The sequence below is a fragment of the Platalea leucorodia genome (genome assembly GCF_965183815.1).
Source record: "Platalea leucorodia genome assembly, chromosome: Z".
NCBI lineage: Eukaryota > Metazoa > Chordata > Aves > Pelecaniformes > Threskiornithidae > Platalea > Platalea leucorodia.
The window spans coordinates 19,784,890-19,803,812 of NC_138858.1; the positions used below are offsets into that span (position 1 = coordinate 19,784,890).

The 18,923-nt window shown below is 41.4% G+C and overlaps 1 protein-coding gene across 1 annotated transcript in view; it reads right to left on the bottom strand.

Moving 5' to 3' along the window:
- ARL15 (ARF like GTPase 15) overlaps window positions 1-18,355 on the bottom strand; it is a 229,311-nt gene extending 210,956 nt beyond the window's left edge. Inside the window, exon 1 of the mRNA XM_082335856.1 lies at window positions 18,237-18,355. Within this exon, the coding sequence (XP_082191982.1) occupies window positions 18,237-18,248 (12 nt within the window). The 5' untranslated portion in view covers window positions 18,249-18,355. The remainder of the gene's footprint in view (window positions 1-18,236) is intronic.
- Between the last annotated feature and the right edge of the window lie 568 nt (window positions 18,356-18,923).

An 18,923-nucleotide genomic window follows, 5' to 3' on the forward strand; every position in this document is an offset into this window, starting at 1 on the left:
TTTGTGCCTTTGTTTTGCTGCTCATGTCAAGGACGTGACATGGGAAAGGGAGGAGTAGACAGGATATGCTATATGAGCTCTGTTATTACTTTAACTTTGCATTTTCCAATGGGAAACCACGTAAGGGAGGGGAAGAGTCTCACAGGAAGCTTTCCATACTGTAAGTCACAGGCTGGCTCCTGAACCTTCCCAAACATGCTCCCATGATTACCTCCTATTCTATGACTGCCTTTAGTTGCCACCTCGGTTGGTTTCTCTTCTCTTAAAAGCTTCCCCTCCACCACTTCAGGAATAAATGTTATTTCTATTTTGTTCTGTCAAACAAATTCCTTAGCACACCAGCTGTTTCCAGTCAAACCATTTCAAGACATGAATTTATCATTATAAACAAAGACAAATGTAAGTTAATCCAAAGTAAACCAGAAAACTAAAAGCACATTTGCATCATTTACTATACTTACCATATATAAACTATAGTAAGCACAACTGTATAAATGCATCATTTATTTCCACATCTCACTGCACAAATTAAAGCCAAGAAGCTACTAATACCAAAATATCCAGTACTCATCGTTTTCAGGAAGAAGATGCCAACATTGATGCAATGCTGCTAGAGTGCATCACTTTTGCCATACCCAGCGTATGAGAAGCAGAAGGCTCTACAGGAGCCTTTTGTTACCCTTACTGTTTTGTTTTTAAATGAGTGTTTTCTAACTGTTTATCTATTGATGCCATACTCTACAATCAAGGAAAACTGTTACTTTCTAATTTCCTGAGAAGGGAAAATGTTCTTTTCCAGTATTTTTCTTTCTAATGCATACAAGCAAAGGACGACACTTCGACTAAGTCTCCTTAGTTTTTCTGCATGGTGCTTGCCACTGCAGAGGTTTCTGTCCTTGTTTTGTTACCCAAAACAGCAAGCGACAAGAAAATTACTTTTTGCTTATTCCTGGAGCCACATTTAGGGGGTAGGGACAAGAAAGAATTCCTTATTACCCCTGTTCAAAAAAGTTTACTATTATACGGAAACAGTAGAGAAGAAAGAAGTCTCAAAGCCTAGTATACAGTATCAGAGAACCTTCCAGAGAAGATGTGTAGGCATACAATCATGCACACTGTTTCTGAGGTGAAGTCCTAAATATTTATAAAGGTGGCAAATGTCCCATCATTAAAACTGTCTTACAAGACAACAAATTTTGGATTATTTTTCCTCTGACGTTCATGTAGGTTGAACTCTCTGTCATTATTTTATTACAATTTTGACCTGGTTAAGAAAACAATATCAGAAACAGAAAGGAAGCTAATGATAATATAATGATAAGCTTTGCTACAAGCTGTCATATGCTTACAATCTCCACAGTCATCCAGATTCAAGAAGTAATTTATCTGCCTGTTCCCACACTTCCAACTGACACATCTGACTGAGATGCTAGTATGTTGGAAGAAGCAGAAACATGCACCTGAAAAGACTGGTACTTCTGCCAGAAGGTACTAGCTGTGTAAAACACACAGAGGAAATGGAGTTTTATTTTGGTTGGTTGGTTAGTTGGTTGGTTGATTGTTTTTTTTAATCCCAAAAGTTTTCATTTAAGTTTATGATAATGTTTTCATTTTACGATACACATCTTTCAGCTTCAGATCCTTACAAACATCTATACAGTTTTTATATTAACCACCTCTGCTTTTCTACTCCCTGCTTCAAGGGTATACACTTCTAAGTAACCTCATTGGTTTAATCCCCCAAAATGGGCATCGCATCTCTTTCTGCACTCTTGCAAAGTTTTATGTTTTTCCCAGCTCAAGACAATGAAGCTTTATCCTCTTAGTCATGGTTGCTGAAGGCAGCACAGGCTCTTTTGCCATGGATAACTATATAAACCCCTCCTCCATCTCATAATCTGTACAGGCCTGAAAAACAGGAAGCCTATTTAATGGAGTAGCACAGCTGAAGCAATGGGTGCTCAAGAGTGTTACTGATAAGCAGCTTGATAACGGACTAACAATTGAGATATCTGTAGCCCAAAGGACTAAGAGCCTTTGCAAGATACTTGCAGCACTGTACAACGCGGGTGTGCAGAACAGGAGGTGTCCAAGTAATTCAGTACGAACTGAACACATGGCGCTGGTAAGGACTGGCATTTGAGAGACAGCTTAGCTTCTGGATAAAAATCAATCAATTAAAAAAAAAATGTAATTAATCTGCAAAACAGCATGCAGTAGAAAGCACACAATACAAGATATAAGGAATTAATTAAATGGGAAATATGAACTGGAGCTTTGTGTTTTGCTTCTTGACATCAGTAGGGAGCACCATACTTGCTAGCTGCCAGACTGCTCGCATACCTGGGCAACAAATCCAGTGACCAATTTACATGCCTGAGCACGAGCAGGGCACAGCGCGGAGGGAGGAACTATCACACTGCATTTCCGCATAGCTCTCACTTCAGCAGGCCTCTCCCTTTACTCTGATACCAAAGCTGTCCAAACCCACTCTCCAGTCAGATCATCTGGAACTTGCCTTTTCAATCACAGGCATTTCTATATAAGCAAGTACTCTCGGCACCTAGCATTTTCCTAAAGGAACTATATTAGCCTTCAAATGCTCTTTACATGGGATGCATGTCCTCTGTCTACACCGTGCCCACAGCCATGCATCTCTGGATGCTCTGAAGCCTACTCATCATCTTCCTCACTCTCCTCTCTTAAGTACCAGCAGTCGATGAAATCAGTTCCTCTCAGCATTTTCATAAATGAAGCTAGCTCTTTATAGTTTGTAATTTAAAACGTTTGATGAAATTAAATATTATGCTGCCCAAAAGGTCACAATGAGATACCAGTTACCCAGCTATCATTATAAATGCAGCTACCACAACTTAGTAGTGCACTGCAGGATACACATCACACTTAGGTATTTTAAACTAAAACAGAACCAATTATTGTCAGAGGGTGTATTTTGCTATACATTATACCTGCTTATACCCAATTCTGCAATACGCACACATTTATACTTTGACATCCTCTCAAATTAATTTGAGACAGCTTACTATAGCCTTCTAAAGAGCTGGCAGATGGTTTGCATACCTTGCAGCCATTAAAACCTCATACTGTAACTCTCTCTGATCCTTCAGGATAAGCATACTCTTACAACATAGGAATCTGGAGACAGAAAGTCTTCCTAAGGAACTTAAATACCACAGGAAAATATGCCTTTGACGTTGCAACCAGCAGTTTCCTCCAGGAGGATTTTGTCCATATTGCCCAAATCTGTTATTTTCTACCACTTAGAAAATAGTCTTTTAGATGTTGACAACAGAATGCAGGCAAACGTCATGGGAAAAAACCTCAAGCAGATATTAAACCCCACCTGGAACTAAATTCTAAGAATAAAAGCAAATGTTAAGCTTTGCGATTCTGTCCTCAAATAAGACTTGCTGGTGATACATAGTCCTCACCACAGTTGTTCAAGTGTCACCTACACTTTTGACTGTACAGCCTAATAAAATGGGAAGGCTTCCTCCTGAAAAGTACTGACAGTAGGAGTAGCACTCCCACTCCAAAAGCTCCAGGATTTGAAGCATGATTTGAGCAACAGTGTCTTATACACTGCGTATAAGCAGACATAATGTGTAGAAGCTTACACAATAAATTTCTACAAAATATCCCATTCATCTAACTGTTCTCATCTATACTTGGAACAACTGGGAGCAGCAAAAAAAACCCACAACTTAGCATATTTGGGATGTATGTTCGAAGTAAACCTCATATTTGTTTTATATAACTTAATTAAGGTTTGGGAGGTTTAACTTAACAGCATTTGGAATATATTAAGGCACTCTAGACAAAGCTTACAACAATATGTGCATTTAGCTAACGTGTTTAAATATATGACATTACTCAAACATCATTGATATTTAGAAGCAAATGTATACAAACCCTTCAGCAATAACATTAGGCCAGAACTCTCAGCAAGTGATACACGCAAATTCCAAGTTTTCTTACACCTTAAGAGGTTGGTTGAATTTTTCTTTACCTTTTTAATAAAGGTGGAGAATACTTTTTCTGTCCTGGTATTAGTAAATCTTTGACAGGATAAAACCATGATGTAGTCTGTTTATGTAAACTAATGTGACAAATCCCTTTTGCTAACTGCATTACTTAATCCTGATCCCAAAAAACTTAAGTAACTTCTTTTCACTCAAATGGCATTAACACTAACAAAAATTAGTTAGTTAGTTAGTTAGTTAGTTAGTTAGAGCATTGCCTTACCGTGTAAATGCCAATTCTACAAACAGCAAATGAGAGCTGGATACATTCAGACATAGTCTAAAGAAATTAAAATAAAGACATTACCAAGAATGCTATTTATTAACAAATAGTTTTCTTCCCATGTCTCCCCTCTTCCCTGAAAGAAACACCTGATAGTATACTACTTTATGTTTCTCCTGTAAGGCTGTATTAAACAAGCTGAAAAAAATGCCATATAAATTCAGATTATGCAGATACTTATGACCTTTCATACAGAAGCAGCCGCCAACACAATTGCACTTACTAATTCAGTATTTCATTAGAGGCCTCAAATTACCTAATGCTCCCCAAAATGCCTGTACGTACGCAACATTAACATTTTGCATGCAAGCTTTCAGTCCCATTTGTTTTTATCTACTCTGGTTTAAAAACAACCTGCAAGAGACATTTTAATAGGGTAATGTGCTTTTAGTGGACTGTAAAGAGCTTCCATGTTTAAATATTACAGTTCTCTCCTGATACCATCATTCACATTCTCTTCCTCTAGATACCAAAATAATGCATACAACTTTACATTCCCACATTTCTAAAGTCATACTCCTTTAGTTTTCTGAGATTTTCATGTTCAAAATAGAACTCTCTACTGTCTTGAATATTTTATTTAATCTACTCTTACAGCTGTCAATATCATATTAAAAGTTTTTACCCTCAACTCGCTCAACTTCCAATCTGTTGTGATGCCACAATTCTATGTCTTCAGCCTCTCTGGGTGACTGCAGATGATGGACTAAGAATTTCTGATGAAACAGATGAAAAACACCTTCTTTAAATACCATAAAGAAGCTAGAAAATAAATGCAACTCCCCACCACCAATATAAAACCTATTGTAGGTTCGCCATTTTTTTATATATGGTCAGGTACAATAAACCAGGCTTACAATGATTTATTCAGAAGAGTAATTGAGAAATTACTTTAAACAAGGTATTTGAGAAGTCACTGTAGGCAAAAATTAAAGCAATCAAGTGGAACATTTTTACTATATGTTTAACAAGTTTACACATCATCTGCATGTATTTTAAGATGCTGAAGGTGAAGTGCTGGATGCTACAGACTTCAAACAGTATCAGTGAAAACATTTTTTTTTTGGCCTTTGCTTTCTACACTCCCCCCCCAAAAAAAAACCTGCAATTGAATTTCCCATTTAATTAGAATTGTGATTTAAAAAATTAAAAGAACAGCTCTTATGAATTAGGAGTAATAATAAAAATGTGTAGTAACATTTTTCTTTTGCTGTAACTGTTAAATTTATATTTTAAACAAACAATATTTCACTGAACTCTCTGAAGTCAAAAAGCACAGCACAAAAACCTGAAAGCAAACCTCAACAGCATGGTTGATTTTCTTTTATTACTGGAAGCAACCTAGAGTATTATTGCTGACAAGGAAATTCTGCTTCAAAGCACCATTTAAATTGCCAGGATATTTTTGGTTTTTTTTTTTTTGTTCCCCAGCTTTCAGAACAAACATGCAATTCTGTGAATTGTGCTCTGAGTTTCCCACAGCAAAATAGGAATAGAACTGACTTTGAGAAATCCTATGTTACACAAAGTGGTGGGGTGGGGTTATATACCATACTCATACCCCTCTTGACAGTATTTGCAGACCTTGTTCCAAAGGTTCCAGGGATGGATGACTTCCCCAAGGAATCTAGTTCAGTGCTTCACTATGCTCCCTACTAGAAAGTTTCTTAATGTTTAACCTGAGTCTGTTGCAATTTAAGGCCATACTTAAACACACGGTGATACATACAGTGGTTTGTATTTTCAGTATCATGACAAATTCTATGTTGATGGCAGGCCCACCTTTATATACAAAGTAAAAAATTATTTCAGGTTGCAAGGGAAGTAAACATGCCGCAGCAAGAAGCCATCGCAGTTTCTCAATGTATACAGTTTGCTTTTATACCAGACAATTGCAGCATTATAAATTGTTTTCATTTTTTAATTTTTGTTCAGTACTTCCAGGCTATACATTCATGGGAGAACTAAGCTGCAGTTCAAATTCCCCAGCGAGCGCCTGTGGACCCTTGCTTCAGCAGAATAAAGCAAGCTAGATCTGTGTTACCTTACTCATCTGTTGCTGGGTTTACTACTGTTAATGTTTTGAAATCAACAAGCTATTACAAGGCTTGAATTCTAAAATTATCTCCCCTTCCTACTGTCACATACAGTACCAGTGAATGTTTACCCTATGCATTTCCCAATGAAATGTTAAGCTAATCCCTTCCCCAAGCCTCCAAGACAATGCTTATGTCTATAGTGTTAAAAAAGCTCATTAATTCCAATGCTGTTATTAGCTTCTCTCTTATATATATAATAGTGTGGCCAGCAGGACCAGGGAGGTGATAGTGCCCCTGTACTCGGCACTGGTGAGGCTGCACCTCGAGTACTGTGTTCAGTTTTGGGCCCCTCACTACAAGAAGGACATGGAGGTGCTGGAGTGTGTCCAGAGAAGGGCAACAAAGCTGGTGAAGGGTCTGGAGCACAAGTCTTATGAGGAGCGGCTGAGGGAGCTGGGGTTGTTTAGCCTGGAGAAGAGGAGGCTGAGGGGAGACCTTATTGCTCTCTACAACTACCTGAAAGGAGGCTGTAGCAAGGTGGGGGTCGGTCTCTTCTCCCTAGTAACAAGCGATAGGACGAGAGGAAAAGGCCTCAAGCTGCGCCAGGGGAGGTTTAGGTTGGATATCAGGAAAAATTTCTTCACCGAAAGGGCAGTCAGGCAGTGGACCAGGCTGCCCAGGGAAGTGGTTGAGTCCCCATCCCTGGAGGTATTTAAAAGACGGGTAGACATGGTGCTTAGGGACATGGTTTAATGGTGGACTTGGCAGTGCTAGGTTAACGGTTGGACTTGATGATCTTGAAGGCCTTTTTCAACCTAAACGATTCTATGATTCTATATTCACCCCTCCTCCCCCCCAAAAAATTTACATTCCCCACCAGTATTATTTCTGGTTAATCACTGAAAAAGTGTCAGGACATGATTTAAATAATCAGTTGTTTAGTGATACTATCCTACAGCCTATCACTCTGATCACTGGATTACAATATATGTGATATTCTGCTGCTACAATTGAGAATTTATTCTTGATACTTCTAGCCTTTCATTACTTTGGTTTTGTAACTCATTTTTCACCATACAATTAGGCAACAAAACAATTGTTGGACAATTTGCATTTAATTTACTTACAGTTTATTGTTGCTTTCTGAAAGGATTTTACATGGTAAGCATGAAAATAAAAGAAAAAAAAATGTAAAAATATGCCTACAAATATTACAAAAGACAGACATCTTGTTTGATACAATTCTACAAAGACTTACTCTTAACAGAAGTCACTTAACATGTCTAAAGTGAGAAATGAAGTCGTCAGGCCAAATATGTCAAACAACATAAGCATGCATCTCTGCCAATATGCACCCTTCTGGTAGGCAAACGGTCATCTCACAATCATTAAATAATATATACAGCTCGAAACTAAACTGATGGCTAACAGACATATTTGCCCCAAACTTTGTTATTTTAATCATATGTTGTAAAAATGTGACTGTTGATAATGACTTAGAAAGACATCTGCCTTGCAGCTGTGCAGCCTTTCATTCAGAACAAGCATTTGTTCTGTCCATTTTTTCAAGCATTCAGTTATCAGTACAAATATCACTACAAAATAATTTCAGTATTTGGTGTTTAAAACAAAAAAAAACCTCATACAGCTCTGACACAGGCACACATTAGTCTGCAACCACACAAATTCATTGTTTTAATATCTATATCTTCAGCAAATACTAAATGAAATTCCTACCCATAATATTTGCAAGAGAGCACATTTTGAAGACATTAATAGAGGATGTTCTGCAACTGTTCACTTAAAGTTGAAATCACCAAGTTGAAAGCACTAGTCTCAGGAACTTTGGTGGGCAAAAGTGGGGGGATCCTAACCAGCTTCTCAGAAAAGGCAGAAAAGGCTCCCTACCTGCCAGAACTGCAGGAGCTGGTATCTTCAGTTCTGCCAACCAACAGAAATACTCACCTTGACCTCAGCTTGCTTTGCCATAATCCTAAATAAATTATGGCACTAGGTATAGTTCCAAGACCACAAAACCAGAAAGCAACATGAGAAAAAGAAGTTGTTGGGTTTTTTCTGGTGCTATGTTTCTTTAGTAAAATAAAGATTAAGATACCCTCCTATTCATTTGTAAAGAAGCAGTCCACACCAGTAATCACTTGGAATTACTGGACTTCCCATGCAAAATGCTTTTCTGCCACCATTCTCATCTGCATCTTTTTCAGTGCATAAGAAATGTGAAAATTAGCAATACAAGTGTAAACAATATGCAGATTTTAAGGTACCTACATGTATGGAGCCTGAAAAAAATTCTCTGTGCTTTTGTGTTTCAAAGAACGTGTAGGTACCCAAAAGCACACACAACTATGCTACAGTAGAGGTGGCAGGAACTTTGACCAGAACTGCTGTTTGCTAAGCTTGTGTACTAAACTCCAAGTAGTAACTCAAAGGCTTCTCCTTCTGCACAAGATGTCACAGCCCTCTAGCACATTCCATTAGTAACATTTCTAATTTAAACTCTCCAAATTCTTTTTTAATACAGTTCTCAGAGACAAAAGACACACAAAACATTTTCATATTCTCCTTTAATGCTGAATAATTAGATTTTTAAAATACCGACCTTCTTGTACATAATCATTAGAAAAATAAATCTGAGTTTAGAGACTAGAAGAAACCTGATGCTGATGGAAAGGCAATGATATGTGAACGTGAAATAGGGTTGGATCCAAGAACTCTCTTGTCATCATAAAAAGTAATCAAGTGGATGCCCCAGAGAACAATGCTCTCCCCTCTTTCAGGCAATATTCTCACTAGAACAGTTTTCCATGACTGTTTCCAGGACTGCAACGGTTGAGACAGTGAAAGCTGCAGATTAGCCAACACAAAATGAATAGCTGCAAGAACAGCATAGACATTTCTCAAGAATTCTGGACCTTTTCTCCAGTCTTGCTGAAACCAGAAAGTATGCAAGTTTCTAGGCAAGAATAAAGTACTGAGAGATCACTCACTGCAGAGTGCATCATCAGTCTCCAGAGGCTGTCAATTCAGTTTCAGGTTCAGTCAATGTTGTGGACCTTACATATAAAGTCATAAATTGGTTAGGATACAAATGTTGGAAGGCCAATAGCCTCTGCTGGTATGTCAAGGGAGCACCTTCAAGCAGAAGGAACCCATTAGCTACATGTCCCTGGAGCAGATTAAGTATCTTCATAAATCCCTCTGAATTAAAAAGTCTCACCTGCTGTGCAGTCAATGCAATTCAGCTTACACTGGGGAGTGCTCCTGGACACCATCCAGAATACCTCCATCTTCTAACTGCAGTTTCCTGTTCTGGAACTAGATCTAGCTGTCCCCTCAATGAGGAGGGATGGAGGGGTTTAGCACACAGCATAAGCACTAGGACACACAGGGAATCACATCTCATGGACACATCCTCAGGTTCTAGCAATCACAGCTTCAGGATCTCCACAAGCTTACCATCACATCTGAACATCATGTTTAACACTCCCCCTCAATGGACCTGTCTTCCAAGAAACTGTACAAATTCATAGTCTAGTCATTTTGGCCTCCCTAATGTTACTGCACAAGTGAGACCCAGAATTCAACTATACTTGTGGGAAAAAGCAGTTTGTGGATTCTAACTGTCGTCAAGTTCTTCTGGTGGGAGAAATGATTTATTGCCTATTTACCCTCTCTTTATGATTTCAAAGATGTCTATAATATCACCTCACCACACCATTCAGCTGTCTCTTCTTCAGACTGAAGGGCTGTAACTTTTTAATCCCTCCTTGTACAGAAGCAACTGTTTTCTTTCAATTACCATGTCATCCTTCTCTGTATGTACTTTGGTTTTACAATACTCTTTCTGACATGATGCAACCAGAAATGTAGCATTTAAGACAACAGCAAACCTTGCATTTAAGCAGTGTAAAAATGAGATTTTTCCTTCTTTTTCCTTCTTAATACTCTAAACTTGTTGACAGATGTCTGGGTTCAGATGACATTTTAAAGAAGGATCCTCTTTCCCTCTCCTGAGCACTGATGGTATTTTTGGGCCTATCCATGCATCTGTACTGTCATGTGACGTCTACTATAAATATATGTAACTTTGCATTTATCAACACTGAATTTCATCTGCCATTTTATTACCAATATCAAAAGGGGTACTATGATTTTTTCCCAGGTTCAATATGCACCTTTAATATTTGTCTCTGCATCAGCGCATCCAAAGCATATGCAGTTTATTCAACTAAACACAAACATGAAATTCCCTTCTAATCTCTGCATTCTCTTCTCCCTCTTATTCACTGCCAGAGTAGCACTATCAATGCTCATTTATGAAACTTACTATTGACAGTTTACAGAACGATTACTTCATTTTTAATTGCTTCAAAGTTTTTCATCTCTATTAGAGGCAAAATCATATAAAGGAAGACCAGGCAGTAGTTGCTGTAAAAGCTCATAAAAACATAGAACAGACGCTTCTTCCATCCAAAAATCTCCAAGTCGTAACAAGAAAAAAAACAGATCTGCACACTCACTTCCCCCGTATCAACAGTTCCTAGTGGCTCCTGGATGCCATCTTGCCTCCCCAGACCCTCCAATGCCAAAAGCTAATGTGGTCCTGTGAAACAATTTTTCTTCTACTGCTCCACAAAAACATACACCATAAAAATTGTTCAAAGATTCATGTTCTCCCTGCTGCTTGTCCTTATAGGAAACAAAGCTGTAGGGGAGGAGTGCATCTAAACATAAGATGACTTGTCAGCTGGACTTCCTGCTTTGTGTCGTCCTCAGATAGCAGGAAGCTACTTACATCCTCGTGTTGGCAATTAATATCGTCACCTTACCAGGCTGCTAGTGAGACAAAAGAAAAGTTCTGTACTCTGAAGAGCTCCAGCATGAGATGAGCCAATCTCTTATTCAATTGCAAATACCCCATTTATGTCCCCATGGACTTTTATACAGTCAGACAGTTTGCACTTCTGAAAGTTTTGCTGCACACACAGTGAAAAAAAGCAAAACCAACATACTCCAGAGTATTATGACCCAGAACCCAAACAATCACAAGATTTTAAGTACTGCATATGTTTTTTTTTTCCTTATGGCTTTACAGCTGTTTGGGCTTACATTTGTGCTTTTAAGTTTGAAACTAGAAATGTTTCTTTTGTTAATGGAAAGCTGATACCCTCATATAACAACAAAACTTCAGAATTCAGTCCTTAAGAGAATAAACATCACAAGCTGGCAGTATTAAAAAACATGAGCTGATGATACTGACGACAAGCCAAAAATGGTAATCAGCAGGGGGTATTAGGAGGAATATTCTGTCCTTACTAAATGCAGATTTTCTCACTTATTAAAAGCTTGCATTTCTAACCTTTTGTGAAATTCATTACTATGCTGCCTCAAGCTTGGAGCTCTGACTGAAGAATTCAGGAGCAGCACGCTGCAGAGAAACATGGGGCCCAACTTATATTGAACCTGGAAGTAATTCACAAAGACACTATGGGGCTGTTCGTAACAAACGCAGACTAGCACATTTTCAGAAACTGGCACACATTTTTTGATGTAATAACATCTACCACTCTAATGCAATCCTCATCACAGAAAAGGCAAAATGGTAAAGTAATTTGATTTTAAACATGCTAATTCACTTGTTTCTTCAGTGTGTGTATCTCTGAAGAGAATGAATTTTCTGGCACTGCAATACTCCCGTGACTTCACAGAACCTTGTGCTGGAAATTATAATCACATTAAGTCATTCTTTTGTGTTCCCAAGGAAGCTGTACCAAGTTTCACTGTTTGTAACAGCCACCTTTGAATCAAACGTTTACCTGGGGAATTCAATAATACTTCCTATTGCAGGATGAGCAAACACAGAGTTTGACTTTTATCTTCTGCAAAGGAATTCTACACTTCTGCTCACTGATCTATCTTCAGCCAGGTAATTTCCAGTGAGTTAAGTCACCAATCTTTTTATTGCCCTTTCTATATGGCTGATTACATCCTTCATTCAGCAAAACCTGTTTGCAATACTGGCTAGATAGATTCTAGCAAGGAGGAAGATTTGTCTTCCAGAGCACTTATCTTTCAGGTCTTCAGCCAGATCAGGTTCTTGAACTCCCAAACTTACTTAAATCAGAAGCATGCTCATTCAGGAGAGGTTGTCTCCCAGAACTGATTCCATTTCCCATTCCCAATTGATTTAGATTTGAATATTATGCTTCATAGAGCTGAAATACCAACAGGAACCTAGCCACAACAACTTCCTCAGGTGAGGGTCTCACAAATTTGTTTGTTTGGGGTTTCTTCCTACATTGCTATGCTGATGCAGAAAGCAATAAGAAGCAGCAGCACTCTCACTTCCAGATTAAGTTACCCTGGCTATGTACATAATAGCAAGTAGTGCAGCATAGCAAGAGCTGGTGCTGAAGACCAAGTATTCATACTACGTACTTCAGGCATTTTACTTCAGACTAGTTCTGATCTGGTCCTGTGGACTGAAAACTCATTAGTTGAATGCATCTTCCAATATGGTTTCATCTGAAAAATACTAAGTTCATGTGACCTGTGATCACTCTGAAGTGCAAACCTACATATAGTCAGTAGTGGTGTCTAAGATTCACTTCAAAAATTCACATCTGATCCAAATACTAATACAGTTGCACGCACCCTATACACTAGTTGATCTTACACCTGCTAGTTGCCTTCTTTCCTGCGTTCAGCTACACCTTTATCTTGAAACAACTGTCAGACCCCTCATTCTTGTGCCTAATCAGCTTCCCAAACTGTAGGAGGGATAGTATCTTAAGATATAAGCCATCGTGCTCTACAGAGGGTGTCAAATGTCAAGGATGTTATAGCTGACAGATGAGTCAACAGACAGCCCCAATAATCCTTACAGTTACACAACAAAAGGCAAAATTCATATGATGACAGGGATGTTTAGCGAACGGTAAGACGGCAAGGCTACATAGGCCTTTGTTGCTCATGTTGCAGGTGATGTATCAAACACCTGTACATGCCTCAGAGGAAAAATCCAGGGTTCTTAGTGTGGACCTTCTCCCATCTTTCCTTATTCAAAGAACAGCAGCTACTGGTTTACAAAGTTTCAGTGAAGTAAGACTCTAACCTTCAGATGCCTCCATAGTGCCATTTGTAGTAGAAGAATGAACGTAGCCTATGGCCTGCAGACACCAAACAAACATAACAGGCAACAGCAATGGAAAGACAGGATCTGAAGTAGATCAGAACCGTCAAGGGATCATGATCTACCTCATATTACCACTTTCCAAATCAAACCTGTCCAATTAAATTAAAGGGTCCAACTACAGAAAAGGGAAGGTCTTAAAGGTAAGCTGTCCAAAAAAGAAAAGTTGCTCAGAAACATTTTTTTTTTCTTTTAATATCACCTAATGTTTTTAAGAACACCACAGCTTGTTATATGCAGCTTTCCCCAGCCAAGAAAGACTTTGCCTGGACACTGACTATCCAGAACTTGAGGTCAAAACCATTTAGAAACCAAGAAACTCTGAAGTCACTTCAAGGCCTATTCATCTAAAATTTGAAAATTATGTTCAATTTACTCAGACACTACCCAAATTTTAGCTTCTGTGTGCACACATACAGAACAAAAGTATTTCATAACAGCTAACAAATGTACAAAGAACCAAAAAAATCCAAACTTCTTATAGTTAAAAAAGCAATACCAAACAAAGCAACAAGGATTCTACCGCCCTAAGAGTGTACACTCTCTTGACTTTGCAATACTCATGTTCATGCTTAACTTTTAAGGGAAAAAAAAAAATCACTAAAGTTGATTGGTTGGTCATGTAAGAAGTGTTATCTTCCATTTCCGGTTGGAATATACTCTTCATTACCCGCCCAAGAAACATTCTTATATGCAACTAAGCTACTACCTAGTATAGGATACAATTTAACGATAAGCTATCATATTAAAAATACTAAATATACAAAATTAAACAGGTTATCAAATCTATGTTACAAACTTCCAGGGCCATATAAGATCTCTTCTTCTTTTGTGGTCACACTGATTCAAATTTCTACATCATCCTCTAAGGTAGCTTTTAAAAGCTCTACGCAGATCAGGCTGATACATGCAACCGTTCAGTTTAAGATACTTACCTAGTGCAGAGGATGCCACTGAAGAAGTATATTGTGAAAGTCTACTCAGCAGCTTAAAATTTGCATTGCAAGTATCACATATGAAAAATGGAAGCATTGCTATTGTTTCCCCACAAGTTCTCCGAGCAAAAATTGTAAGACTGATCGCATGCCATGCTTTTCACAAGATGCATCATGCCGTAATTTCTTAAATTAAGCATAGTCTACTGAACATAGGCCAGCCAACACAAGTCTATGTACACACTATAATCCTTCCAGACGCAATGCAGTAAGAACGAAGCAAAAGAAGGTTGCAGATACACCACAGGATTACGTAGTCACAAAAACCTACGAATCTACATTGATGCAGCTGTGTTCACATAGTATGCTTTAAAGGAGTTAACTTCAATAAAAGGAGAATAAACTGTATGAGTAAAAGGTGCTTCTAAATGAGTGAAGATGGATTCTTTTCTAAAGGTTGAACCTGGTTTAGCTATGTTGATAAAAAAAAATAAAAAAATTAAGAAAACCACAAAAAACCACAACACTCCTAACACTGTAATTATATCAATACAAAAATAAAAAAGGCACCAGGCTCAGGAGCCTCTTCTAGCTATTAAAATACAGGGGCTGATGTTACTCTTCTGTTACAATGCAAAACCAGACCACAGCACCACAGAAGATACTCTTCTAATACCAGTGCTTTATCAAACAGCATTAGTCACAAACCAAGGATCACACTGTAAGTAGGAGAGGTCCTACACAGGTTCTGGGTATCTACCCATACAAGCTTCAGGGCCATACTCCAAGCTGGCTCCAATGGACTTGGCTTTGAGCAGGTTTTGAACATTTTCAATGACTTGCTGATATTAGCAGGTGCTGCAGATGTTCGGTATTTCTCAGGCTCAGCTCCTTAAAGGAGAAAAAAGTCTCTGTCAATGTAGGCCCTATCCAGGAAAACCCTATCCAGGAAAAATCAGGAACAGAACCTTCCTATGCAAGTCTGGGAAGAGCTAGCTGAGGGTAGACTCCTCATCGAGAGGGAATGATTCCTGAGTCCATGCTGCAGCAAACCCGACCTCAGTTATCCTAGCTTCCTTCCACTAAACCCCCTCATTCAGCCCAACTGCTAACCGAAACTTTGTCTAATGCTCTGTCAAGGGACTACTGCAGCCAGAAACAACCGCACCTTTTGCCCTGCTGTCTGCTTCACACTAACAGCAGAGGAGTAAACCTCACTACCTGCAGGCTGGAACCCAGGTGACCAACATGAAGAACCAGCAAAGGGACCTTCTGCTCAAGTTTTGAATCCCACATAGGTATAAGATCCCAACATAAATGCATAAAACACAAAATGCCTTAACATGTACAGCTTTTTCCTACTGCTGTTATGAAAATAACGAGGTGGTTGTTACACATGTACAGGTCCATACTATAACTGCAAGTCTTGCATAAATAAAGAGCAGGCCCATCTTTACGTGAGGGCAGACTGTGGCAACAATTCAGTCTTCCAGGCTGAAAGTGGACTGTAGACAACTAGTTGCCTAACTCACCACCATTGATTCTTTTTGTCAGAGCAGACTTTCTCAGGTGCTTGAACCCGCTCTTCATTACCAAGAAGAGCCGTTCCATTTACCACCATTAACAGAGAAAGGCGAAGGAGGACCAATCTCCTGCATCTGGTGAAGATGAGGACTGGAAGAGGAAGTCCTCTGCACAAATGCATGAGAAAATATTTGAACTGCCAAACAGAATTTGTTTTCTTTCCAAGTTATACACAGATGCAAAAGATTAAAAACTTTCCTATTTTTTTCTCCTTTGGTTTAAAAGAGTTGAAGCCAGTTGCAACAAGTATTCCAAAGATCAAGGGACTCCTATTGCATAAGAAGTATGGAAACCCCAGCAACAAGTGCTGGTGAGTGATAGATGAAGGCATCTTGGACTGTCCTGGAGCATCAGTGGACCAGGACCCTGTTTAAACTATTATCCCCAACCCCTGGCTTTCACCATCTATAAGAAACAACTTGGCTGATCTGTAACAACTTCGACACCAAAAGTATCCTTTATGTTTCATATAGCACTGTAACATGCACTGTGAGATTGATGAGATCTTGAGAAAGTCTGTCTTTAGAGATACTCCCTGATACAACAGAAACATTATGCAAAAATTGCATGAACACTCAGGATATCATTATCTTGGAGATTTACTTTTTTTAGAGATGGCACCAAAGAAGGCCACACAACAGAGAAGAGGAAAAGGATCAAGTGGAGAAAAAGAGTAAGGGAAAAAAAAAATGTAGAGCTACTTAATCCCCTCCCCCCTTTAGTTAATACAAAAACATGCTCTCAGTTTCCAAGGCTTATTAAATTTATTGTTCTCAGAGCGGTTGGCCTTGCACACAACAGCCTGTAGCAGTCACAAAGGTTAATGCAAGCATTTCAAAAAAGTACAGGATGGCCAGTTTCATCTGGATATAAGTTTATAAAGGAAAAAATCCAAGAAACAGCTCCAGGCTCTCAAGGAGCTACAAGGCTGCACTTAGCACACAGCAAGTTTATTATCAGTATTTCATTAACTAGGTTCTTAAAGAGAAGTCTGCCTACCACTTCTGCCACACAGGACTCCTTTTCTATTCCCTCTCTGTTACTCACATTCAGGAAGGAAAGCCTAAAACATTTTTTTTTGGTATGAAGCTGAAAACCCCAAAATAAATGTAAGCTACAGGGACACAAGAAGAGTATTTAAGTAAATATTTAATATAGTTCTGATTTAGTGAGTTCATCATCATTGAAGGAATAGTTAGCCACTGCATGCAGCTCTCACCTCAATACGGCAAATCTTCAAATCAGTTCACTAAAAAGAGCATCCCCTGAGATTTTGTTGACGGGCTGATGAACCTCTCTTGAAAGCCTACACCCATGTGCATCTCATGTGAAGACACCAGAAAGGCCGAGTCAAGTTTCTGACTCCAGATATTTCCTGACTGCTCACACCAGACACCAACAGCAAACAGGGGTGGCCAGAAGAGCCCTGCTCCTTATTGCCCCAGTTGACTCTTCGCAGCCTTTCACAGCGAAGGTGGAGGCACAGTTTACAGGCTAGCACTCAAAGGAACAAAACTCGAGTGATGGGATGGGCCCAGTACGCTCTCCCGCTGTTACACTGAAAAGACCAGGTGAGCAGGTACCGTTCCAAAATAAAGCCACCAGCTCGTTACCCAGCCGTGGCACAGGGTTTACCTGCCGAGCGTAGGTCGGCGAGTCTGAACGCCAACCAGGACTCCAGCCTAAAGTGCGCGCCCGCGATACGATCTCTCGCAGGCGAATAAAGCCAATATTCATTAAAGAGCAATAAACGTTACCCCTGAATACCAGCTGCCTGGGCGCAGGGCTGATCCCGCCCGCGGTGACAATTTAGTTCATTCAAGCGTACCCTAAGCTCATGCATTTAGGAAAAAAACCGCGACCCGGGTCACGGCTTTAGCAGTCTAATAGCGGCCAAATGAGCGGGGCCGCCGCACGCTCCAGCGGAACCCTGCCGGCTGATCGCCCCGTAACGGCCCGCCGGGCCGGGGGAGGGCGGTGCGGGCGGCCCCCGGCTGCCCACCGCCCCACCTGCCGCCTCCACGCCCCCTCCCCGCCGGGGGCGCTGCCTCAGCCGCGGCGCGCCCGGTAAGATGTCCGACGGGCCGGCGGCGGGGGGCGGCGCGGCGGGGGGCGCCCCGCTCCCAGCCGGGGACCTACCAGGTAATCCATGTACCGGGTGGCGCCGGGCGCCGCGCTGCCGAGGACGTCTCCGGGGCCGCGGGCGCCCGCCCGGCTGGCAGCGGCGCTGGGCCACCGGGAGCCCCGCCGTCAGGGGGAGCGGCGCTTCCTGCCGCCGCCTCGGCGGCGCGGGGGGCTCGGCCGCCGCCGCAAGGTGCAGGGCCGGGGGAGGCTCGGCCGCCGCCGCCCCGGGGGCCAGCGGAGGGTCCGGGGCGCCGGCGGTGCCCCGGCGCCGCTGTCAGAGCCGCCGCCGCCGCCGCCGCCCGCACCTCACCGCGCCTCACCGCGCCGCAGCGCCCTGCGCGCGCGGGGGGAGGGGCGGCGGGCGGGGGCGGGGCGGGGCGCGCGGCGGCGGCGGGGCGCGCGGCGGGCGGGCGGCCGCGGCGCAGCCAACCCCAGCCCGCCGCCCGCGGCACCCCCGCGCTCGCCAGCAGCCAGAGGCCCCGCCCCCCCCCGCCCCGCGTGACGTCGCGATCAGCTGATCGCACACGTGGGGCGCGAGGAGGACGCTCTTAAAGGCGTAGGGGCCCGGTGGGGCCTGCGGAAGCTCCGGCGGCGGCGGGGCGGGTGAGGGCCGTCCGCGCTCCGCTCGCCGGTGCGGCTCGCCTTCCGCTCCCGCCCTGGGAAGGCGCGCGGGGCCGCTGCCTAGGCGGGGCCGCTGCCTGC